At 49.0% G+C, this 26,278-nt stretch overlaps 1 protein-coding gene across 2 annotated transcripts in view; it reads right to left on the bottom strand.

Annotated features, from left to right (window-relative positions):
- Positions 1-16,088: 16,088 nt before the first annotated feature.
- Pyroxd2 (pyridine nucleotide-disulphide oxidoreductase domain 2) overlaps positions 16,089-26,278 on the bottom strand; it is a 25,152-nt gene continuing 14,962 nt past the window's right edge. Inside the window, exons 9-16 of one of the 2 annotated variants that reach the window (XM_028775348.1) lie at positions 24,830-24,971; positions 24,343-24,477; positions 23,060-23,132; positions 22,691-22,847; positions 20,005-20,159; positions 18,782-18,888; positions 17,078-17,198; positions 16,089-16,395 (exon numbers count right to left, since the gene is read on the bottom strand). In XM_028775348.1, coding sequence (XP_028631181.1) covers positions 16,325-16,395; positions 17,078-17,198; positions 18,782-18,888; positions 20,005-20,159; positions 22,691-22,847; positions 23,060-23,132; positions 24,343-24,477; positions 24,830-24,971 — 961 coding nt within the window. In that variant the 3' untranslated portion in view covers positions 16,089-16,324. The remainder of the gene's footprint in view (positions 16,396-17,077; positions 17,199-18,781; positions 18,889-20,004; positions 20,160-22,690; positions 22,848-23,059; positions 23,133-24,342; positions 24,478-24,829; positions 24,972-26,278) is intronic. The other variant, XM_028775355.1, reaches the window with a different exon arrangement.

Below are 26,278 nucleotides of genomic sequence, written 5' to 3' on the forward strand. Positions count from 1 at the left end.
CTGGCTGACTTGGAGCCAGGCTGATGTAGTGGGAGTTTCCGACTTCACCTCAACCTACCCTCAGCTTGGTCACCGACTCAGTGCCCGCTTTATCCCAGATGAAAGGGGGCAATTGTCTCACTTGGAGTTAGGGTGCCAGTGTGTTTACTCTTCTTCATAGGGCATATTTCTGGACCTTTCTCACAAAGACCCAGGACAACCTTCATGGGTCCAAAGGATCCCAGACCCTGTTCTCGATCCAGCTCCTTCCCTTCATGACAAGGAGCTTTGAAATCTTTCCTTATTTGTTTCAGAAGCTGCATTTAGTTGACCTGCCAATCTATGATCTATTGATCAAGCTACCACTAGCAGTGCTCTGTGTGTGCGTCAACTTGCTATTGAGTTAGGACTGTATATCAAGAGTGCTGGTCACTTAGAGATCAGAGAGGTGAAGAGGAGAGGTAGGGTTGTAAGTGGTGAGAGAACACAGTAGAAGAGGGATGAGGAAGTTGGCTTAGCAGAGAAGATGTAGAAGATGAATAAAGATGACAGAGTTTATGTGGAGAATGGGGAAATGGTGGGGGTGGGGAGACAACCAGAGTATGGCCAAGGAATAGACCTGAAGGGACAGGAAGAAGAAACATACCTTCTGTGTGTCAGGTACCACTCTTGTGTTTTTGTGTGTGTGTGTTTTTTTTCCATATAATGTTTACAATAGTCAAAAAACATTTCTTATCATTACCCATTGTGATGGTTTATATATGCTTGGCCCAGGGAGTGACACTATTAGCAGGTGTGGACTTGTTGGGGTAGTTGTATCACTTTGGGCGTGGTCTTAAGACCCTCACCCTAGCTGCCTGGAAGTCAGTTTTCCACTAGCAGCCTTCAGATGAGGATGTAGAACTCTCAGCTCTGCCTGCACCATGCCTGCCTGGATGCTGCCCTGATTCCACCTTAATGATGATGGACTGAACCTCTGAACCTGTAAGCCAGCCCCAATTAAATGTTGTCCTTTATAAGACTTGCCTTGGTCATGGTGTCTGTTCACAGCAGTAAAACCCTCTCTAAGACACCCATATTCTTTGGTGAGGGGATTGAATTTTCAGAAAGTTTACATGGCTAATCAAATGCTACCTCAACCGTGAGGGAGCAGTGACAGAGCCGGAGGATCCAACCCTCACTAAGGGTAAGCTAGGGTTGTTATGCATTTTTGGATGGAAGCTTACTGGAGAGGAATGTTAATTTTATGTTAAGTCTTTATTGCAACCCCCCCCCTTTAAATGACTGAAGCAATTAGGCACAAGCAATTTAGCTGCTTGATTGACAGCTGTCAGAGCTTTACTCCAGGACTTTCCATGATGACAGCTTCCCAGGATTAGAGTTCCAGGGCAGAGATGGAAGCCGGATCGGAACTACTATTGTTGTCTCCATAGTTCTGGATGGAGCTGTTCATTCTATTGCTGCCTCTTCTGAGGCTCTTTCTGGGGAGGTAAAAGCTACAACTTCACTGTCACCATTTTCAAAGCTTGCTGTTACCATAGCAACCCCTTCTGTTTTAAACACTTTGTGACTGACAGAGGAGATTACAGTCTGGCCAGTGACTCCAGGAAGAGCCTGGGAATCACACAAAGGTCTTTGCTTCCTCTCCAAGCACAGCTTTGCTTTGGGAAGCTTTGCTTTAGGCCACTTTAGATACTCTGTCATAGTTCTGGGAGGCTTCATCTTGGCCATGACAGTTCCAAATAGCCCTTGAATGATTCTGTCTGCACTGCCTCCTCCCAGAGATGGTCTGGACCTCCTTATAGCCATCCTCAATCTGATTGGGGAAGAGCACCAGCCTACGCCAACGGAAGTGAGATCTCCAGCCTTCAGACGCCATTGTAAATGGAGGAGCCTGGACGCTGTGTGCAGAAATGAGTGTTCTACCAGAACTTTTCATATAATTGCCTCCTGGTTTCAGGGGCTACACTTCTACCTCCTTAAACTGCCTGCAGGCTCGGGTAGGGCTCAGCAGGTTAGTTTTTACTTGTGCTATTGGAATCACCACCATCATTATTACTATGTAGGCATGAGCTGGATGCCCACCTTTTCCAAACCTGAGTCCTGAAAGAGCCACTCTCCTCATGGAAGTTGGTCTCCATCCAAACTTGTATAGCTACTCTGCAGATCCATCATAGCAACCCACAAGCTACCCTGTGGACACATCTTGAGAAGCTCACTTAGCATGCATAGGCCACCAGAGTTAAGCAAATAGGGTTGAAACCAGCCATATTCATCATCTATGTCTCCTGAACCTATGCACAGAGCTCCTGCTCCGTAAATGTAGGAATGGAACTACCTGGGAGGAATGAATCCATCCTAACTACATACATGTACTTCCTCTTTCTCTATCAGACTCTTGAAAGAATCGACTCTAAGAAACTAGAATTTTCCAGGAACCTCTTGCTGGGAGAGGAAATGGCTGAAGACCTGGAGCATCCAAAAGAAGAACTTATCACCTGGAGAAAGATTGCTTCCCATATGACCTTGTAGGAGAGTCTTGGAGCTGAGACCACGGTGGGTAGAGGACCACTCCTTTCTGGACTGCTTAGCTGCATGTTAATTTTGCTTTTTGTCGAAGCCCCGTCCTCATGTCAGTGTCCCAAAGATGGACAGGGGTTGGGGGCATCACTGGATCCCTGTGTCCTGCTTATTGGCTGCATTGAGCAAATCTCCGCTTCTTGCTTTTCACTGTTAATTTGTGTTCTTTTCCAATTGACTTACTGCACATGAGCCTGGCTTGATGGGCATTGGCTGTGACTCCCGAGTCTGGTAACAGGAAGGGAGATAATAAGGGGCTCTTCCCCCATCTAGATCTTGTTTTATTGCATGAAATGAGAATTGTCACAAGCACACACATTGAGATCTATAGGAGTCATTGTAAATTCATCGCCATCAAGGGAGTCCGGCTGCTTGGGTAGGGTAAACAGTTACCTTCAATCCACAGTGACCAAAGTGGGCCTTTCAGAAGCTAAGGATGGCTCTCTGGGGGGTGCAGTCTTCAGAACTTCCTCATTGCTCTACATTTAGAACAGCAGTTCTCAACCTATGGGTCACAACCCCTTTCAGGGATGTTGAACAACCCTTTCACAGGGGTTGTCTAAGACCATTGGAAAATACAGATACTTACATTACGATTTATAACAGTAGCAAAATTACAGTTATGAAGTAGCAATGAATAATTTTCTGGTTGGAGGTCACCACTACATGGGGAACTGTATTAAAGGGTCACAGCATTAGGAAGGTTGAGAAGCACTGAGTTAGACCCTTTGGGAGATCTGAGACTCCTCTACATCCTTTCACACACCCCAAGACTAAATGGCCTGAGGGTAGAGCTATGAATATAATAGCCAGTAATTGAAGAGCCTCCTTAGTCACATCTAAGCTCGGTCTTCCTTCCAAAAACTCGGATGTTTAGCCCTTCCTGGCCATTCAGCTTCTAAAAGCTGATCGCTCACAAGGCTGGTCCATCTCCAGAGTCCCTGCCTTCCCTCTTGTGGATTGGCAGCCAGAGGGTGGAGCCTGATAAAATGCCAGCCCTCCCTTTGCCACCTGCACCTCATTGGCTGGCTGACCTTCCTCGCAGCTGTGCTTCAAGATGAGCGGGTCAGTCGCCGCCTCCCAATAACTCTATTACCCACTCGTTCCGGAGACTGTGAGTGCCTGTCCCGATCACATGACCCACTTCACGCCATCTGCACGCTCTAGAGGCTAATTCCGTCTAACTTTCCAACATGACCCTCCAGGTCCTGTCGCACCTCACTATTTACACTATGCATACCCTAAGAGCAACCCAGAAAGACCAGGCCTCCTGTCTCTTTACTTTAAATGTTTGATACGAAGGCCAGGGACTAATCTGTAACAATATAGCTAGCCTTGGTCTTAGTCGATCTTCTTACTGATTTCTCGTGGTTTTCCTCATTTATGTCTTTTAGTGACTGTTCTAGACACTCTCTTTTTAAAGTCAGTCCCACTCTTGTCTACGAGTCCTCTTCAGATTATGGACTTATTTTCTGCCATATTCCTGGCACCTGATACAGTACACCACAGACTCTCAGTCATGTAAGTGAATGAGCAATAGTATAGACAAGCCCATGGCATTGCCACAATACATAGAGCCCCTAATCAGGACCAAAGATTATTACAGCTGCATTCTTGGAAGGGCTTTTAATCTCACCTGCCCTACACTTGGGAAGCAGGAGTCATTTTCCCAAGTTACTTAGGGGAACTTGAAGTATAGATTTTAATTATAATGACATCCAATGAAGCTTTTGCCACAGGGCTTCTAAAGACAATAGCAGACTTGCCTGAGACTGATCCTAATTTATGGGGTGAGAATTTTATACAGTTTACTGTAAACCTGACATACTTACAGATCATGAGCTACAGACACACAGTGGGATTCTGATATTAATTTCTAATCCCCTCTTACCAAGGCCTGGTGAAAGTCCTTGGCCTGTGTGGTCATGGAAACATCTTATTGCTGCCTGGTTAGGACTCATCACCTGTGTGACACTGGTCATTGCGTCCTACCTTGCAAGCTGCTCCTGACCTACACTGGTTCTCACCCAGATGCTCGCTTCCTTCTACTGAGAGTTCTCTCCAAGGGAGTGCAAAAGCTTCTTAAGGTTGGCTTGCAACAGAATGTAATTCAGACCTTAAATTCAAAAGATGAAAATGAAATGATTTGGACAAAGGTGCACAGAACATCTGAGTGAGGAGAGGAGAGAGGCGAAGCATCATTGAGGGATGCAGAGAGTTCTCTGTGTTAGGTACCAGGGCTGAGTGATGCTGGGCCCTTTGCCAGCAGGAACTCAGAGAGCATTTGCTGACATTGGCCACAAGAAGGGGGTGAGGCATTTGTGGCAAGTGTCACACATTTGTCCTTACAGAGAGGGCAGGGACGCCCAATGTGTCAGGGGTGGGAAGGACTCAAGGTCGGGGTGGGAAAAAATCAAGTTGAAAGCAGCACTGGATTTTTGGGAACGGAAAGCCGGCAGCAGCCATCGTCAGTATCAACTGATATTTGGAAGCACTTACAATATGACAGGTTGGGAGCAGACCGAGAAAAAAGAATGCCTGGCCACAAGATGACCAGCTCAGGGCAAAGCAGGTCTGAGTCCAAACAAGGGTCAAATGGCCTAACTGTGACTCTAGCTGATTTCCAGTCCTGTGAGTATCACCAGGAGTGGTAGGCATCTGCAAAACCCCTGCCAATTCAGCATAAAATAATTTACCACTTCATGAGGACAAATCAAATTGGTTCTGAGGACACAAAAACATAATTTAAAGAACAGGGGAGAGCATCATGGTAACATATAAATACATACTTATGTATATACTGTGGATAGTTATGAAATAAATTACTGTTTATTAATCAAAATAACCCAAATGGCATAAAAAGACATCATATAACTTGTAAATTGCCCAGACCTCTGAACTTTGATGCTAGAAGCAAAACACAAAATTTCTAATGTTATGATTTCAAATTAAAATTTCTAATTGTAGAGGCTGTTTAAGTGAGAGAATGTTCCATGACTGACAGACTGTTGTATTCCTGCTAAATGTCACAATTATTGTGACTGGAAGGGATTAGAACAGCATGAAGGTTACTTGTTTTGAAGGCAAGAAAGCTGCAGTAATGTAAGCCCAGGATGACCAAGGCTAGCTGCAGGCACCAGTGTTTCACTGAGAAGAGCCTCCTTGGTACCTCCAGGAGGAAGGATGGAGAATGCTCACCGGCTAAGGTGCCCTCTGTGAGCCTCTGTTAAACATCATCTTATTAATAACATTTGTGCTCGAGAGCTGTAACCAGGGACAATTTTTGTTAGCTTTTATTCTATCATTTATTTTTGTTTATTGTGGCAATATTAGGGAAGAGATACAGAAACATAAAGGAGACGGCATTTGCAAATTTGCCTTGGATAGATAACATTTTGGTGCTTTCTTTTCAGACATTTTCTTTTTCAGACAGACATGTCAGCACATTTTAAAAATAAAATGGAGAACATTCTCCATTGCTGGAAGATGTTTATAAGCACCTCTCTGCATGGGCCAGCACCATCCTGCCCCATCAGGGCTGCCTTCTTTCTCTTCTGGCAGACCAGAATGCTCTGTAACCCAACAGAGTAGGGTCCTCTGCCGCTTCTGTAAGAAGGTGTCGGAGGGAGAAGCAAAGTGATTTGTAACCTGCAGTTCCTGCAGCCACCCATCCTGTGCCACCACCTGATTTTATCCTAGGACAAGGGAAGGGCAGGATGGCTCACTGAACCCCTGGTCTTGCCAAATGGTGTGTGGAAAGGCAAAAGCCAAATGATTCCACCTGAAGTGTCTAAGCTGAATCATGCCCCCATCCTCACAGCAGGAGGGGTGACAGCTGGGCTCCCCATGCGTGATGTCCAGCACAGATATGAAGAGCTGGGAGCTCTCCCAGAGGTGAGGGGTGGGAAGGACTCAGTCCTAAAGCTGTCTGATCCTGAATCCCAAGGCTGTCTGATTCTGTTGTGTCAAGAGCAGAAGAGACGCTGAAGAAAACAGTGAGGCCTGCCTTCCTCCCACAGGTGCCCTTTGTCCCTGGGTAACTGCAGAAGGTGGAGAAGAAGATATCCAGCCGGGGGCCTGGGCCACTCAGAGGCTCCTTAATCGGTGCTACCATAACATTATTATAAGCCAGTGGTTTGCAACAACACCTCCCCCCCCATATTTCTCCCTCTTCCTCCCTCTTCTTCCCTCCCCTCTTCTCTCCCCCTCCCTTCTTACAAGGACAGCAATCATACCTTGATTGGAGCCCACTTCATGACCATCTAAACTTGGTCATACATAAAAATCTGTCTCCCAAGAAACTAAAGTCATTTTCCCAGGTACCAAAGGTTGACATTTCAGCATGGGTGGCACAATTCAAACACAACAGGACCAATAAGGGATAGCTGAGCACCGGAGCCTACACCTCCCTCACATAGCTCTGGAACACTCAATCTTTTGTTTTTGTTTTCTTTTTATGTGGGGTCTCGCTCTACATCCTACACTGACCTGGCTTGGACCCTCTCTCCTGTCCTCCATTTAAGTGCTGGGATTACAGGTGTGCCCTCGCTACTGTGCCCAGCTAGGTTAAAAATTTGTGGAGCTGCAGGTGGTGGTGTTTGTGGTTAAGGGGACATGGTAACTATAGCTTTGTAAAAGTAATTCCCTGGACCTCGGTTTTCTAATTTATTAGTTGAGTTAAAGCACTGACTTTCAAAGCGTTGGCCTTGACACTCTTGCTGGGTTGAGAGTCACTCTGATGACATTAGCTGACCCTAGAAAACAAACCTTTCCCGTGCCTTCTGCTGTGGTGGACCAGACACTCCTTCCTCTCTTTCTCTTCCTCCCTGCCTCCCTTTCTCCCTTCCCCTTCCCTCTGTGGACTCTCCTTGTACACAATTAAAGGTTACTTGCCAGTAATTCACAGGAATCTGGTATTCATAAACTAAAATTAGTGTTCCCAGAGCTTCCCGAGGTCTGCGTTTGTTATTCCACACTCTGCTTTACAGAGGAGGGAGGGGCGGCTCCTGCCTTCTCCTTGGTGTTCCGGCAGTTGTTTTGAGCTGCTGTGGTTTTGGTTGCTGTTAGTCATAGTTTTTATTTATAAAATATTATTGGTTTTGTGTCCTTGTTAACCATTTAGCCTGATGAGAGTTGCTGGTTTGTCATAGAGTATTTATTAACTTCAAGAGAAAAATTGACCTGTGGAACTGTTCAATATTTTGGTATTACATGTCACTGAATAGCAGTAGAACAGTTGACCTTTTGTGTATCCTGATTGCTAAAGGGGATGTGTATACAATCCCCTGGTGGCTTGTTTATAGGAGGGTAGCGAGCAGCCCCAGTTTGCCCAGACTGAAGGGCTTGCCAACACATAGAGCCTTCAGAGCTAAAATTGGGAGACTCCTGGGCAAATTGCCACTCTTGATAATCCTATTATATAGGGACATTTCCTGATGTTGCATCTGTGGCTATGAGCTATTTAACATACAATCCAAGTTAGCATAATAAAATCAGTAGGATCATTTCTGAGATCAAATCTATAGTATACAATGAATGTTCAATGGCAGGCCCTTTGACACAGACAGGAGTAAAATTGCATGCTCAACAAGCTTAAAGCAACCCTTTCATTTAATCACTTTGCAGTTCTCACACATTTCCCTAAGCAAACCATGGCCCACTGACAGACTCTACATAGGTGTGTGTGTGTGTGTGTGTGTGTGTGTGTGTGTGTGTGTGTGTGTGTAGGGTGCTGGTATTCTGTGACCTCATTCAAGTAGATATTGTTGAAAGAATCGGGTATGGCTGTGTAATACTACAACCCTAGCCTCATGGGACAGAGGCAGGGAGATCCCAAGGAGCTGGCCAGCCATTTTTGTTAAAAGGTGAGCTTTGGGTTTAGTGTAATAGTCTCAAGTAATCAGGAGCTAGAGATTGACAAGGAAGGAGATCTCTGGCCTCTCTGGCCTCCACATGCCTGTGCAAGTACACAGTCCCTCACCTGCATGCACCACACAACACACACACACACACACACACACACACACACACTCACTCACACCTTGGAGTTCTCTGCTGTGAAGACCACCTTGACCTAGCTCAGTACTCTAAGTAGAGAGGAAGAATGAAAATGGGCCTCACAAAGTACCCGAGGAGGTCCTTGCAGACAGCAGGCTAAGGGCTGGCCCCTCTTCCCATCACAGTCTGTTTCAAGGGTGTATCACTAAGGCTCAGCTTATCTGGCTCCACAGGGACCAAGGTATGGAGGGCATCCAGCAGTTCATGAACGTGTGCAGCTGTAGACGTGTCAGCGCTTGAACTGGAGGCTCTTGCTTCTTCATTCACTTAGTCTTAAGAGCAATGCACAGGATACGGTCAACCCTGCTCTGTAGCTTAGAAACTCAGGAATCCAGGCCCAGCTGCTGTGACCTCACCCGCCTCAAGCTCAGGTCAAGGAAGCCCAGGAATGTGTTCACTGAAGCAGAAAGGTCATTTCAAACTAAGAAAGGGACAGGAGCCTTAAATAGCACAAGCAAACAAGAGGTTGACAATTTAAATAAAAACAACACGAATTCCGTCTGAAATAGCTCCTGACAGACTCAGGCTTCGAACCCATTGCTTCCAATTTTCCCCAAGTTTCTGGGTCACCCCAAGCCCTTGTCCAGGCTGGGCTTAGAGCAAAGTGTTCTGGGCACCATGAAAAGTGTCAGAACAGTGGAGTGTGGCTTTCTCCCACATCCCACCACCGCCTCCTCCTCCTAATTTATGGTGCTTATTCTAATGTGATAGTGTGTCTGCCCTCTCAATGTTATCTTTAACTGTGGAGAGTCACCTCCAGTGGCCTGAGTCCTGCTCAGCCATGAGTGAGGACTCTTTTCTGTCCCCTGGCCAGGGACACAGCACTCCAGACATTGTTAGCATTGGGACTGCCATTTATTTAATGGCTAATCCCACGTATGTGAAATTAATTTACTCCGCTATTATAACTCACTGAGTTTCCCGCCCCAATGGGCTTCTATAATTCACACCCGGCTGCTCCATTACTGCTCCCGTTTCCTGTGCTAAAGGGCATAGGCTGAAGTCTCAGGGTGACTGGCATTAGGAGGCCGCTCTGTGCAGCAGAGGGCTTTTCTCATTACGGACTGAAGAGGGTTACTGTAAAAATAGTGTTGTCTTCTTCCCTCCTAAAAACCAGCTGCCCAGCAAGCCCTCCCATTCCAAGAATCTGTGTCTTATTGTTCAACTTCTTCCCAACTCCAAATATGGGCTGCTCCAGTTTCTACAGCGTGCAGATGAATCCATCTCTGGCTTCTCTGGTAGAGACTCGCCCCTAAGTTCTGTCTGTCCTGGTCCTGGATGAAGAGCAGATGGCCATACCCAAGTGCATTCTTACTCTAGAGGCCTGGGTTACTCTTGGGGGAATCACTTTCAAGGTGTTAAGCACTGAGTTCCTGGCCAAGCAGACAGTGGATGTGACTGGTAATGTTCTGTTCTAGCCTCCTGGTGACAGTTCCCATTCCTGACCCACTTCTGACCCTGAATAACTCACTGAGGTTTCTGGAAGGCAGGGTAGGGGATGCTGGACTCTGCCTCTGGGCCTTTGCCAACAGTGTGAATGGGGTCACTTAGACCAGCCAAGGACTGGACATCCTCCAACAAGTGCCAATCTGCTTCCCACCCAGCTGATTGCTGAATGAAACCCCCTCTTCCATCACCCCCACCACTCCAGCCTCTCAAGAGCTTGAACCTCCTACCTGGCCATGTCCCCACCATTGCCCTTCACAAACCCTCTTCTGTGCCCTGGTGTGCTGTGAATACTCGACACCACTGGCCAGCTTCCACCACACGGTCCCAGCAGAGTTTGAACGCCCTCCTTGTCTTTTACACTCATCAAATCTAGTCCACTCCTGTCCTCTGCTCTAAGAAATGGCCCAGCTAGATGTGGTGGCGTACACCTTTAGTTCCAGCACTCAGGAGGCAGAGTCAAGCAGCTCTCCGAGAGTTCAAGGCCAGCCTGGACTAAGAGCAAGTGCCAGGACAGTCAGAGCTAGATAGAGAAACAATGTCTTAGGGAAAAAAAAAAGAAAAAGAAAAGAAATGTTTCCTGGCCCTGTGAGCTCATGGCAGCTAACCTAGCTCATTCCTTTATCCTACAAATGCCTGCACAGGTTTGCTGCAGTAAATTTCCAACCCTAATAAGCCTGTGCAAAGAACACAGAACTCAGTTATACTATTTATTAGCTGTATGTCTAGATTGGGCAGATACACCACTACACTACTCTACTCCCCAGGTAGGAGATCCATTGCTACTTGTGGCTCCTCCAGGCCACATGGTTTTGCTCTGTCTTTCTTCTATCCCCTCTTCCTCTGTCTTCCTCTCTCTCTTCTGCCTCCTTGCCTCTCTCCTCCTTCTTCTCTCCCCTGTCTAAAATGTCCAGCCCCACCTTTCCTTACACTGCTCAATTACAGGCTCGCCCTTATTTGACCAGTTAAAATGGGCAGAAGGTTCACATGAAATCTGAGTATGTAATCTACTTCTTATCTGGGCAGCCCCACTTGAGGAAGCAGAATTAGCATCAAAATACAAACAGCACCAGGGCAATCTACAACACTGGTTCATTTCCTAACGGAACCATTTGCCATCCTTCCACACGGGCTCTTTGTCCACTTACACAACTTGTGTACTTTTTGTACACAGTCACTAGACTACCACTGTGCTGACATTCTGGGCCACTGCTTCATGTCTGTAAACAACCTTGCACAGAAAGTGGTCAAGCCTCGTGGGATTTGGTGGCCATGCAACCAGCTGTCTCTGGTTGGGACAGAGTATATATCCTTGCTTAGAACATGACTTTCAATACTAGGAAAAAAACCTCGGTTTATCTTGACTGGGTCAATGACCAGAAAAATATTTACAGTCGCTGTGCTGACGCTCAACTATACAAAGTTTACTCGCTGCTAAGGGACCTTGGTTTACTGTGGACTTAGGAAGACTAATGCAAATGTCACATCTGGTTGGTGCACTGCTTGACACACAGAGTTCAGAAAGCATTGTTAGCATTTGATTGGGGTGGTGGTGGCCGGTACCTCTGTCGCAATCAGTCCCCCTGCTAGTTTTAGGGGTGGCGTCCATACAGAATGCTTGATGAGTCTTGGAAACCTGAGAAGGAGAGACAGGAAGGGTCAGCCCCCATCCCATTTCTCCAGGCCTCTCACAACCTGCAGGCAGACTCACCAGTCATACTGCCCTTTCTCCAGCAGCTGCAGAGCCTTGCCCTAGGGTAGGTGTAGAATTCTTGTGCTGGATCAGGAGAACCAGAGCTTGTCTCCTGACCTTGAACGTAGCACGCAGCCCCTGAGGAAGGTAGTTCCAATTACAGCCACAGAGTCGGAGGAGCCCTTCCAAGGCACATTGATTTATTGGACCAGAAATACAGCACAGCAGTCACTCGGACTTCTGCCTTTGGCAAGCTGCCCAGCCTACTTCCTTCTTTCCTGTCCTGTTGTATTGATCGGTGTGAGTCGGTGTGGTTTATTGTACAGGTGTGTGTGTGTGTGTGTGTGTGTGTGTTACTGAGGTCCCAGGGTAGAGGCTGTTAGGTTGGGGCCTCCCTCATGGAGGAGGCTTTTGCCTTCAATGGAAGAGACTTCTTTTTTATTTCAAATGACAACTTTCGTTTCATTCTTTACCTCCAGGTGGGCCCAGAATGTTCCCAAATGCTTCTTGCTCTGTCTGGCTCATTTATAAGCACACTAACTTATCATTTTATAAAGAATAAAGAAAACTTTCCTCACTGTGTGCCTATGTGAAGCAAAATGTCCTCGTGTTTATCAGTTACAGAAGGAAGTGAGAGTTGGCTGAGCAAAGGACTGGCCATAGGTCCTGTGGTGGTGAACCCTCAGTGGGTCTCTTGATGCCCTCAGTGGTGGCTTACTCTCTTGGTGGCTTACTCCAGACTTCCCCATCTTTGAGGACAGATGGCCAGCCACCAGAGGGTCCAGACCATAGAGCAATTGTGGAATCTTGAGGTTCAATTTTAATTGCAGCCATGAGACTTACTTCGCTTCCATCATGCTCATGGCTGTGGGTCTTCTACCTTACAGTAAATTTTTATCCTCTTTAACTGGTTATGGCCTCCTTGGTGGTGTTAGGCAGCACACCTTTGTTCTCACAAAGCTTCCATTGCTTAAGGATCCTGTTACAGAACAGTTGATGCCCTCTGTGTAGATCCTCACAAGCCTGTGATCAAGACGCTGACTGGGCTGCACTCCTACCTAGAGGCCCTGCTGGGGACGCAGGTGCCCTGAGGCACGGGACTGACTGCTCTGTCACCTGAGCCTGACTGGAGCTGCTTACCATCTGGGCCTTCTTCCTTCTCCTTTACAGTCTAAACTGTAAAGTCCCTTTCTCCCTCACAGAGAGCCAGGGGTCTAAAGACAGTACTGTAAGATGCCTACTGTCCCCTCATTGCCTCCATCCAAGTACTGTTGGCATACTCTGTTGCTTAGAAGCAGTCCTCAGGTTGCATTCACATTCAAGGAGCAGCGATGACACAGAACAGGCACCAAGCAGGGATCATGGGTAAGAGACCTGAGGGTCTGCCTATTACGTCTCCTCTTTCACTCTGCCTTCTACATGTAGACTTAGACCCAGGGCTTTGCTGGGAAATGAGAGCTACTAAGCCAGGACAGTAATAAGTGCTGGTACTTATGTCTCAGGTACTAAGTTCATCTTAAACTTTCTCATGAGAGCATAATATATACACAGAAGTGGCAATGTTCTAAGTGTGCAGCACAACCAACATTTAGGAAGCAGAACATATCTTTGTCACCATAACTACAGATCGAACTACAGATACCACCTGCACACCAGGGGTTTCCATCGGCCCCCAAGGCCCTGAAACTCATGAAGATGGAAACCTTAACAGGACAGCTTTCTTTAGCCTGATTTTAATCATCCCATGAATGGGATCCTGTAGCATGAATTATTTGTGTCTGGCTTCTGACATGCACCACAAGACTGCTGTGTTGGATCTAGAGAACCCATTCTACATTGTTCAGTGGTATTTCAACACACGAGTATATACAACTTACCACTCTATAGTTGACGGGTGTCTGTCCAGGTAGTTTAGTTTCCAGACTGGAGGTGCTATTAACAAAATGTTGCACACTAGTACAGGTTGAGAACTGGCATCTGAAAATCTAACAACCCAAATGCTTGGAAACCCAATACTTTGAAGGGCTGATGCTCATCAAGGTTTGGGTTTTCAGAATCCCACCTAGGGATGCTCACTCAGGACAGTCACTATCAATGGTCCTAAATCCAGAAAACTGAAGTCTGTAAACACTTTGGTCTTGTGCATGTCTCACAAAGAGTACCCACCCGTGCGTCTGGGGTGAGCACCCGAAACATTTCTGTTGGTTCTCTATCTAGAAGTGAACATGCTATGTCAGAGTGCTGCATAGATATATTCTGGCAAGCCACATGGGCTCTCCTCCTCGGAGCTCCTTTGTGAAAAAGGCATTGTTTCTCCCATACGAAACAGCATTTGAGCCACCTACACTTCTCTGCAAGTCCTGGACAATCAAAGCTAGCCTCACTTATTACTTTAAGTATGGTTTTGGAAGATGGCTGCATCCTGAGCAAATGCCCTTTGCCCAATATCATTTAATTTATCTTCCAATCCTCTTGTTATTCAAAGGTACATCTGGTCAGCTGTAGAACTGTGGATCTGACAGCTTGCATTACTGAGCTAACAGAATTCAAATGAAATCAGGGAAGATCCACACTGCAAATTTTCTATCACAACATTTTTAAACTTTCAAGATAAAATGTGGTCATTTGGTTTAGATCACAGTTAGTTAACTCCTGGTGAGGTTAAAAGTTTTTCCAGCATACAGTTTAAGGTTAACCTGTATGCTTCTCTCTCTCTTTAATTTCCCATCCATCCCCAGCCCTGTTCAAATGCCTTCCTGCTCTTCACTGTGCTCCATCCTCCACCACTGGAATATTCTCAGTGTCCCAGAACACAGGCTGTCAGCTGCTGAACCATCTCACAAGGCACACTGCGTCTGGCCCTCCTCCCACCAGGATAGCCAGATCTCTTCCGGAGCAATAAACCTCACATGTCGCTGGACCTCTCTGCTCACTGTCACAGTCGCTGTGTGACATAATGACTTCACCAGTGAGCTTCCTGTGTGCTTGAGGTTCTTAAAGATCTGTGCCTGGGAGGAAGTTTCCCTCCTGCTCAGGGACCTGGAGGAGGAGAGGGTGTGTGGGGCAGTTGTAAATCAGGTAAGGGGAGAGCCTGACTTGTTTATTCTGCTAAGAGTTTTATGTGAAGAAGTCAGCAAGGGACCTGTTTGCCTGATTCATGGCCAATCTGCAGAGCCATCACTTTGGGTAGGGCTAATCCACCCCTCTCAGTGGGTTGGCATGAGCTGGGGCCTTGTAGGATCTGAGGCACTCCACAGTATTGAAGCCTTCATCTTCTCTGTCCATCTGGACCAGAATTGTATATTTCCAAGATGTCAGACCTCCAAACTGTGGGGAGTCCTTCTCACAGAGTTAAGACAGCCCCCTCCTTAGCCCCACCACCTCCAAGTTCCTTCTGATAGCCGAGAATGGTCAGTAGCTGTGCCAGTGAGCCAGGCCTTGGTAAGGAGGCTCCACACAGAAGGACTACCATAGAGCAGCTGGGTGGTCTTGGGCTGGTGTTAGCGATCAAGGCCAAGGCTAGACTGAATGTCCTATAGTAAATTACGGTTTATTCACATGAGGGAATATTAGACAGCTATTAAAATGTTTTCAAAAGAACTCTTATAACACTGAATAGTTTTTTTATATATATAAAGTAAGTTCAAAGGAAGACATATGTACATCACACAAAGAATATTAAAATGTCTCCTGATTGCATGAAAGACTGGCCGGAAATGTTGTCAAGTGGTAACTGACTGTGCAGAAGAAGCTAGGTGTGAGAGCCCTAGGAACCTTCCATCTGACCTTCAGAGGGGACAGCTTGGGATGGTGGCCTTTGACCAGCATGCAAAGGTTACCAGTACGGTTGTTATTAGTGGAACTGTCCCGTGTTTCTTTCTGACAGTGACAGCCCAACTCTCTGCAGAATGAGACCTTTTTATGTTGAAAGGTTTAGTGTCAGACATGGCAGATTTAGCACCTGGGAAGCAGAAGGGGGAACATGATCCCCACAGCTTCTGGTGGACCCACTCTGTGCTCACCCTCAACTGCTGTTTCCTGACCAGAGGTTTCGATAGCACGAGCTGCAAAGCTTTGCTCAGGCCTATCATGTGAACCTGAGAGAGAGAGAGAGAGCTTGCGAGTCACTGTGAGCTTTATAGTGACAGGAATATGACGGTAGTTGACTGGGCGTTGGCAGGCCAGGCCTCCAATCAGCTGGTAGTGGGAAACCCCCTGACAAGAAGGGAACAGGTAGACGTTGGACCAAATGTTTCCATGAGTTAGATGGACTGTGTCCAATTGGTATGTCAAGCGCCCCCAAGCTATAGACACAGAACAACAACACAAACAGTTTCTATACAAAAACATTGTTTTTAACAAGACAAACCCAGCGAATCCATAGACGCCTGGGGCACAGGTGAGACTGAGCTAAATGTAACTGAGTCCCTGACTAAGAAACAATGGCACCTTGTAGTACAGTTATGTCCAGTAGCATCCGTGGGAGCAGGGCGTCTTGGGTGGGTGGCCTGCTAGGCAGCTCAACGTGCAGGGAAAATCTTTCTCCCCAGGGTCAGCGCTGGTCCAGCATCACATGTTCTTGAGGTCTTTGAAGACTACGTGGGCTGCATTCCGTCCAGCCGCTCCCATGACGCCTCCTCCTGGAACCAAAGCTCTGCTCAGAAGTCCACCAGAAAGGGACAGGGCAGGACTCACAGACAGAAGCCTCAATTTGGAACAACTGCCAAGCTGCTGCCTGGGCTCCCCAAACTGCCTGGGCTCCCTGCAGCTTCTACACACAGCTGGGGGGAGCAGGCAGGCTGTGGCCACATTGGCCTCTTGTCCCACACTCTGCCAGCCTCCCTGCCTCGACGGGGAGGCAGTTGGCAGTTTAGCAGGTAAAGCTGACGTGTAAGAATCAGGAGTGGGCAGGAGACTGAGCTGTTTATGGGAGCCTCACCCACATCCCAGAGACGGCGTCATCGCCAGATGACAGCCGCAGTGAAGTCACCTAGGCTTGGAGTTGGTACAGCAAAGAATTTCAAGGTTAAGGACATGACTGATCCTCTCTGGTCTCAAAGATGGGTGACGAATTAAGGACTGTAAGCCTTTGGAGGAGCTGCCTCCACCCTCCATCAGAATGTGTCTGTACACCTAGGTGGGAGGAGATGTTTACTAAAAGTGGAGGGTTGTGGCAGCTTGGCAGAGGTACTGCTGTGTGCTTTCCCTGTGCAGAGGCTTTGGAACGCAGTGATGGCTTCCCACATCCTCCTCTGGAGGCAAGCTTAGGACAGGCACTCACCCACAAGCCCTTACAGCCCACACAGAAAGTAGGTCACTCACCAGGATGGGCCCCACTTCCACAGAGGTACAGGCCCTGCACAGGGCATCTATAGTCAGAGTGTTGGGGCACCGGACGGGCAAAGTAGAGCTGGTCCAGGGACATGGCACCGTGGAATATGTTCTGTAGAGGCAAGATTACAGGGTTCCAGCCATTAGTGTAAGAGTGCAGTGGAGAGGCACGGTTCCAGGGTTCCAGCCGTTAGTGTAGGAGTGCAATGGGTTTTGCCACAATGGCTGACTCTTCCTCTCCCTATTTTCTAATCCAGGTCCTCCTGCTTCCTGGATATCTCCCTGGGTGAGAGAGGAGAGGGACATGTCCCGGACTTTGGGTGAAACTCCCAGGGGTATTTCATAGAGAAGAAAGAGGAGTAGGGGTGTCTATAGAGTGTAGGAAAATTGAGTGGGAAGGAAAAGGGGGAACCCTGAGGGCTTGTTGTGGACAACTAACTCCCAGTCTGTTAGGAAGACAGGCCGACTCACTGTGTTGGCACAGGCTTGGGATGTCAGTCTGGCCTTGAGCATCCCCACCCCCACCTTTCCCATGGGCATCACACTGTCAGCAGCAGATATGGTACAGTGGGCGCTGGTTCTGCTCACTGGCCCAGGTCAGACTGGCCCAGAAAGGCAGTGGGTGTCCTGAACAAGAAGACCAGAATCTGCTAGGTGTCACCATAGGCTGTCCCTCTTACTGCCCCCTCATCCGGTCCCCATGTGAACAACTTCTTCCCCAAGCCATCCTGCCTTCATGACGATGCTTCCATTTTGTCCTCGGCCTCTGGGGTTCAACCTTCATGTCATGTCCACCCTCCAGGTCACTCTGTCACCAACACTTCTGAACCATCCCTGCCTCAGACTGACCATCCACTCAGTCTCTGAAGCCCCTCCCACTGCCTGGCTTTTTGACTTCTGTCTGGATTGGTGCTCTTGAAGCAAAAATGACCAGAGCTATGCATGCAATTTTAGATTTGCTAGGAGCCTCATTTAAAAAGTAAACGGCAAATTAGTGACATTTATGCCAATAGTGTATTTTAGTTAGTCTAATAGATTCCAAATCTGATCGTTTTGGCACATAGTCAATGTCATGGTTTAACATCATGGCGTCACTTGTGTCCCTGCTGGGTTCCCCACTAATGTGCATCATGGAACACTCAGCTCACTGTGGCCTCCTTAGACTCAGTAGCTCCTGTGACCAGAGGCGGCAGGGCTGGAGCTGCCTCAGCTTGGAACACCAGACGCCTCATGGGACTCCTGGCCTCCTCTCTGGGCTTCCTGCCTCTGCTCTGGGCTCCCTGATTCCTCACGGGGGCTCCTGGACTCCTCGCTGGGATCCCTGACTTCTCACGGGGCTCCTAGACTCATCACTCACTCCCAGGCTCCCCAGGCTCCCAGGCAGGCTTCTGGCTTCCGGCTTCTGGCTTCTGACCCCCCAGTTTCCTTTATCTGGTAAACCAAAGCTTACTGCAAGGTCCTGTTTCCTTAGGGAGGGAGCTCTCTTTATAAAAGGCTGATGAGAAAGGCTTTCCACAGTGCTACAGGCCTAGGGATCTTCTTGAGTGGTACCTGTAAATCTGTGTCCTCTCTCTTCTGGCCTGCTCAGCCAGAGGCTCCACCACTTCCTAATGAAGGCTGCATAAAGCCCATAGGGGCCAGCCAGGGCGGGCAGGTAGGAAGAGAGCCGGATGAGGCCCCCAGGCCTACACTCACCCCTCCAGGAAGCCCGAAGATTCTCTCTAGGTCCCGTGGGGTGAGGATCTCTCTGGCCAGCACAGATCTCTTGAAGCCGGGGGCATAGGCCTCGATACAGTCAAACACTGGAGCCCAGGAAAAGCATCGGGAAGAGGAGGACGATAAGGTTATACAACTCATAAATTTAGTAAAATCTATTGAATTATATGAGCCAGTAGTTTATTTTATCCCATGCAAATTATATAACAGCAAGTAAAAAACAAAATGAAAAATGGCTCATATGCAAATAAATGCTTTATCTAAAAGGCCTGTAGCCAATCCAGCCTCACTCTCATCCCTTACCCTGACCTACCCACGGTGCTGCCTGTCTCCTCGGGAATATGCGAAGTAGTTTTCTTCTCGATGCTTACCCAGATGCTTACCCACACTGTTTCTTTTGCTTGAAATATTCTTTGCCTTCCAGCCTACCCCCATTCATTGTTGAAAACCCAGTTCAACGCTTCCTCCCTTGGGTCCTCTCCTGTCTCTGGCTCATGGCTTCCTCCTTCTGGTCCATACAGTACAGTGTGATCTGCTCCCTCACTGGCCTCTCCAACTGGACTGTGAGAAACTGGAGAGCAAGAGCAGAGTCTCCTGCTTTATAAAAAAAATGCTATGTGCTAGTGTGTGTGTGTGTGTGTGTGTGTGTGAGAGAGAGAGAGAGAGAGAGAGAGAGAGAGAGGTCTGTGTGTGTGTATGTGTGTGTGAGTATATGTATGTGTATCTGTGTGAGTATGTGTTTGTGTGAGTGTATTGTGTGTGTATCTGTATGTGAGTATGTGAGTTTGTGTGTGTGAATGTGCATGTGTGTATCTGTGTATGAGTGTGTGTATCTGTGTGTGAGAGTGTATGTGAGTGTGTGTGTGTGTTCCAGTGCATGTGTAGAGGTCAGACACCACAACTTTAGGAGTTGGATTTCTCCCTCCACTCTGTTACACTATCAGACTCATGTCATCGGGCCTGTACAACATGTGCTTTCATCCACTGAGCCATCTCTCTAGCCTGGGGCCCTGCCCTTTTGGCTGTCTTAACCTAGTGCCTGACCACACCCAGGATTCACCATGCTGATATGAGGTTTCCTTGGGCACATCTCTTCCCTTGAGACACGCCCTTCAGTGTTTAGCTGGAGTGAGGCTGTAGGGAGCAGGGAGCATGCCCAGTGGCTCCCATGGCTAGAGAACAACCTGCATTACACTCCTTACCTTTGTCTGCATAGGTGTTTTTCTCCTGCTCGTTCCAGACCTTGCCTCCTGCCAGAGTGTAGGGTGTGTACTGAGTGAAGAGTGAGACAACATGGCAGCCTGGTGGAGCCAGGGTGGGGTCCAGTGATGAAGGGATGCAGAGTTCAATCATAGGCCTGTGATGTCAGGGGGAGCGGAGAGGGTTATGACTGAGGAGAAGAACTCAGGGTCATCCGGAGGTGACAGGAGATAAATGAAGGCCCTCAGAGACCTGGTCTGTTTATCACTGTGAAGCCACGGTGGTTAGCATAGTCCAGACCACCTCTGTGGTATTGCTTGAGACAAGGAGAGCAGCCCCCAGGGTTCTGGTCCTTTCTCACTGGTTCAGAGGTGTGGCCCCTGTCTTGTCTTTCTTTCTCACAGTCCTGTGTTCTAACCTGGGCTCCCCAGCTCAAATGCCAGACAATGAGAACCGTGGAGGGGTCAGCCCTGAGTCACCGGTTCTCAAGTGGTCATGGTCCAACCATGCCTGCCCCTCTCCTCCTGGCCCAGGGACCCTATCAGGAATGAACTGGCAGAGCAGAGCATCTAGACTTATTCAAGCAGCACAGTATGGTGCCCCATGTCTAGCCTACCACCTTTGCCTATAGCTAACACCTTTTCTACCTGCCCCATAAGACCCTCAGATCTCTAGATACATTCAGCCCTCCATGCCTGGGGGCTCTGTGCATTCTCCAACAACAGACTGAAAATATAAAGAATAAAAACTATCTTCGGGGAGCATGCTGACTTCTCCTCGGCACTGTCCGATAAACAATGTCACATGACAGCCATTTACCCAGCGTTCACGTGATGTGAGATGTGCGGTGACTAAACGCAGGTTCTGCCATTTTACAAAGGGGACCCGAGTGTCACTGGTTTTGGTAACCATGGGCTGGGGGATGCTGGAACCATCGCCACAGATCCAGATGCATGGGTGTCTTTCACGGCCATGTGAAACGCCCTTTCTCAGACTGGCACCCCTCAGCTGCACTTCTCCCCCTCACCTTACCTGTCTGCCAGCCTCTCCTGTCATTGTCCAAGCCCTGATGCCTAACACCTCTCAATGCACCCCCCAGACCTTGTCCTTTCTCATAATTTTCCAGTTGCTCCCCTTCCCTCACACACACCATTTTCTACCTAACAGCAAACCCTACCCTTGTGTTTTAAATACCTTTAACGCATGCTCAGCACCCACACACTCCCCCCGCCCCCCCTGCCTCAGCTCAGGTCTCAGACACTGTCCTGTTGCCCTCAGATTCTGCATCCTGTAACCAATTGTAACAGGTGTCCCCTCTTTGTCCACACTGGACAAGGAGGTCTTTCTAAAGGAAAAGCTGGGCTTTCCTGGAGGGAAAGCCAGGCCAGTGGACAATACCTGGCCAGCCGCTGGGGCTCCGTGCCCTCCTGCCCTCTACTCTAGCTCTTTCCGTCCCAGTACCGCAGTACACCCCTGCCTCAGGGCTTTTCTCTCTGGGTGTTCTTCCTTGGATATTCACACAACCTGTCTTACTTCCTTCAAGTCCCTGCTCAGATGTCACATCATGGGGTAGGGAGGGGCAGAGCTTCTCTTTTAGAAGGCAGACCTCTGCCCACCCACCTTCTTTTTCTCCTCAGTACCTATTACTGGTGCACATGATTGGCTGGTTTTTAGCTAGAGGAGGGCTCCCGCACAGAGTGGGATGAGCAACCTTGGGTCCCTCCTTCACCTTATGCTGTGAAGATATGCAGCAGGATTATAGTAAACTTGGTGTCTGCTCTGCATCCCAGGCCTCACAACCCATGCCTGCTGTGGAGCCTGACACTGAGTAGGATCACAGGGCGTGTCTGTTGAATGACACAGAGGATGAAGGCCATAGCGCTGCCTGCCGTCTCCTACAGCGGCAGTACAGCTGGGATGGAGGCTGGATGAAGGAGCTCCTCAGACAGACACTAAGGGCTAAGTGAGCATACCTTCTGTGGTCACTGAATCTGAGAACCACTTCTCCTGCCCAGGAAGTACTTCCTCCTCTACTCATTCTGAGTGCTGTTCTCAGGACTGTCCCCCACTAGCCTGAGACACTCCCAACATGCCCCCATGTGGTGGTTTGAGTAGGTTTGGCCCCCATAGATTCATGCATTTCAATATGCTTGGTCCATGGAAGTGGCATTATTAAGAGGTGTGGCCTTGTTGGAACAGGGTGGCCTTGTTGGAGGAAGTGTGTCACCGTGTAGCTGGGCTCTGAGAATTCCTAGTGCTCCAGCTCTGCCTAGTTCTGAAGTGTACAATGGCCCCTGGTTGCCTGCAGAACATAGTCTCCTCCTGGCTGCCTTTGGATCAAGATGTAGACCTCTTAGCTCCCCCAGCACCATGTCTGCCTGCACACTGCCACCCTTCCCAGTACAATAATGGACTGAACCTCTGAATCTGTAAGCCAGCCCCAATTAAAGGTTTGCCTTTGTAAGAGTTGCTGTGGCCATATTGTCTCTTCAAAGCAATGAAAGCCAAACTAAGACACTCCCTCTTAATCCCCACTGCTCTGGTGTTCAGATTTCTTGTCTGAGATACATTTCATGTTCTTGAAACATGGATAGACATTGGCAGATTGATTCTGGGACACTGAAGGTTTAGTGCCAGGTAGAAGGAGCTCAGAACACACAAAGGTCACAAAGGCCAGATCTCACCTACCTTTGGGAAGGCAGGCCACCCTTGGCGTCCTCAAAGGCCTGGTGGAGGAGCAGGGTGTCTTCGCAGTTCAGGTGGATGGAGCACTGATGATGAGCTTGGGGCTGGTCCCTGGGAGCACTGGGGGCTGCCTGGAAGTTTGGTAGCCTGTCCACAGCCACTGAGGAGCCAAAAGGTCAGGTCACCTCAGGGCCCCAGCCTTGCAGGGTCCTCCCTCAATAGTCAGGACCTGCTTGTCCAGAAGTCTCAAAGTATGACAAGCTGGGGACAAGCTGGGTCAGGGCAGGAGAGGACAGGGTGGGTGGGGTTCTCCTGATTTAGAGATTCCTATGCAAATGTGTCAAAAGGCAGATGCAATCAGACATCTCTTACCATTGATCTTGGTGACAGGAGACTGGGTGTCCAGCTGGGAAATTCTCTTCACAAAGGCCCCAGGAAGCCACTCCTGGAGGATGAGACTTCCCTGAAAGGCCTGTGGTAGCCAAGGAGTTCAGACTAGCCCTCTAACCTCTGTCTGAAGACATCCTCTTCTTCCTTCAGAGCCAGCCCCAGGCTATTCCTCTGTGAGAGCTTCCCAGAGCCCTCCCAATCTAGGCTGAGCATGTCTTCCTGCCCTTGGCCCACTGCCCTGGCTGGGAATAAGTCTCTCCTCGTCCTGCTTGGGACAGGGATTGCCACTTGTATGCATCTTACTCCTGCTGGTCATGGCTCTTACTGCTTCAGAATTGCTTCACAATGTGCACTGAGAGCTGCTGTCGTTAGTGGAGATATTCAGAGACATTAAGTAACGCTTTGCCCCCAAGAGCAGGCCTACATATGGATGAGACTGCATTATCTTATCTTTTGTGACAGGGAAGGTATGGCCAATCGAAATGTTCCGAAGCCCTGAGCTCTTCCTGGATGCAAACCTGCAACCCCAACCCAACTCACACCCACTGACCCTGGACTGGCTGGGAGACAGGACAATCTCAGCAAGTAAGATGGGTCCAGGTCAAACAATGGAGCCTGCTGAGCCTGCTGGCCCTCTGCCAGGCCTGAGAACATGCTGGAACCCCTGTATCAGAGGCTGAGGCACGCATGAGTCCCCCACTCTGTCTTTCCTCAGAGTCTATCCTGGACTAGCCACAGCCAGCCAGTTCCCAGATGACTGAGTCCAGTCAAGACCAGCAGAGCCACCGCCACTGCAGGTGACACACATGCCCCAGCAGCTGAACCAGCCAAGAGCAACAGATTTCTCTGTCTATGAGAGAAGGTCTTAGCTGCCCAGAAGTTTTATTACTGTGCTAAACAACAAAACAAAAACAAAACCTCCCAAACCTCCATTCCCAGCATTGATATTGCAATAGATCACTGGCAGATGGTAGAATCCGAGCTGGCAAGGGGAGAAATCCAAATCTCGGTAGTAGAAAAGTGGTAAGAATTATAAGCCAGACCTAGGCCCTGGCACCGGCTTGGCCTATCACCAGCTGTATGGTCTCTGTCTCCTCACCTCTGCAGACCTTCCCATAACCCATGAGACTTCTCTACTGTCTGTAAGCTGCTGGCTTCCTCAGATAAGCCTAGGTTCTCAGATTGTCCAGCCAGGTGTAATCTTCCCACACCACATCCCAAGGCCTGTATGGCAGACATCTGACCTCTCCCCTGACCTGTCTCACCTGTGGTGTCAGCTCTAAGAAGGTGACCTGTGGTGACGCACAGGACAAGACGACCCTGCTCCTGATCTCCACTCCATCCTGCAGCGTGATGCCTTGAACACGGCCTTCACTGTTCACCTGCACCTTAGCCACAGTCTGGAGCCCCAGAAGGAGACAGATGAACCCCACCCCCAGAAGGAAGCCCAGGTTGAGAATAGTGGGTGTGACTCCTAGGTACCCATTCTTCTTCACCCCCAACCCATTCCCCACGCCAGAGGCTTCTCGGGGGTGCACTGATGCAACCTGCCCACCATGGAGCACAGCCCTGTGTGGTTTTGTGACTGGAGAACTTGAGAAGTTGACCAGCTTTCAGAACTGAGAGCCTGGATTCTGGGCTTCATTTTGTTTATCGGCAACTCAAGCGTCTCTCTGAATCTGAGAGATGCTTGTAAGCACCCTCCACCCTGCATACAGGCCAACAGTCAGGGTTGGGGAAGGGGGCTCACACCTTCTCTGTGAAGATACTTGCTCCATGTGCAGTAGCTGAGCTTGCAATGGCATCAGAGAGGGCACCCATGCCACCATGGACGTAGCTCCAGGCGCCCTGCATCCCCTCCAGGCTGCCCATCACATGATGCAGCAGCACATACCTGAGGGCGGATCACAGAGCACCGAGGGCTGAGGTAGGGTCCCATCTCAGTTTCAGAAGCAAATAGTCCTTTCTGTTCTGGACCTTCAACTCCTTCCCAGTCCAGCCCTGCCCCTGAGCCTTGCTCAGTCCTCTGCCTTCCCATACCACAGTCTTTCCCTGTGCATATATGTGACACAGGACTCCAGCCTCTGTGTGTCACAAGCATGCCAAGCTCCAGCCTGTGAGGCACACTTACAGCCTGCGCCTCGCTCCTACAGGCATCTCCACATCTGTGCTTCTGGCACACATGTTAACCCAGAACCATCACCGTTCTCTGAGCTGGCTGTTTTCAGTGTCCCCACACAAACAAAGGACACTTTCAATGTTCCACCAAAAACCCTGGCATCAACCTTGATCCTGGAGATGCTCAGATGCCCTGACTAGCTGCCTCTCTCTTCTCTCTCTCTCTCACGAAGCCAGACCAGGGCCACCGGTTCTCCTCAGCACTTGTCCTGCAGGTCACCTCAGTGGAGCCTGGAGCCCTGGTATCAGAGCCCAAATGCTAACATCCTCCTTCTTTTCAGAGCCTTCACTGCACAGTATTGCCTGAGGGGACAGGCCAGTGTCATCAGGTGGTGCCCATGGCTCCTGCCTGGTGTCAGCCCAGTCCTCCCCTCTCACTGCACATCCCTGCTAAGCTGTCCCTTTGGTTGCTGGAATGAAGCGCTTGCCCATGCCACCCAGCCTGTGCACCTGCTGGGGTGCCAGCCTGGAAACTCTTCCTCCCTCATCTTTTTTCATCAAGCCTCTTTTCTTCCCCTTGTTTCAGACCAAACATTTCCTGCTGTGGGCCTTTTGTTACAGCAGAGCAGCTTTCTCTGCTGGCCCACCAACAGTACACTTTCCGATAGACTCTGCTTGCTCCGGGTCTCTGTCCTGTGAGGACTTCTGGCCCATGGACTACTGTGTCTCCAGCACCCAGCACTGGCAGGTGCTCATCAGCAGTTGCTGAGTGAAGCAATGGGTTTCTAAAAGGCATGTTTTACAAGATGACCAGTAGCTCAGCTTCCCTGAGACCCAAGAGAAAAGGACAGAAGACCCCAGATCCACATTGGCTGGCTAGTCAAGAGCTTGGCGGAGTGTAGCAAATGCTGTCCTAGCTTCTTCTCTATTGCCCTGGGGACTTCAGGACTGGCTTGACCTCTATTGAAAAGCCACTGCCTGGGGGTGCTTTTATCCTGAGAGAGAAGCCACAGTGACAGCTCTAGTTGCATCTCGGAAACAGTCTTGGTGGCCCCTTTCCATCTCTACACACCCAAGCATGAA

The sequence above is a fragment of the Grammomys surdaster genome, unplaced genomic scaffold (assembly GCF_004785775.1).
Source record: "Grammomys surdaster isolate TR1022 unplaced genomic scaffold, NIH_TR_1.0 66, whole genome shotgun sequence".
Taxonomy (NCBI): domain Eukaryota; kingdom Metazoa; phylum Chordata; class Mammalia; order Rodentia; family Muridae; genus Grammomys; species Grammomys surdaster.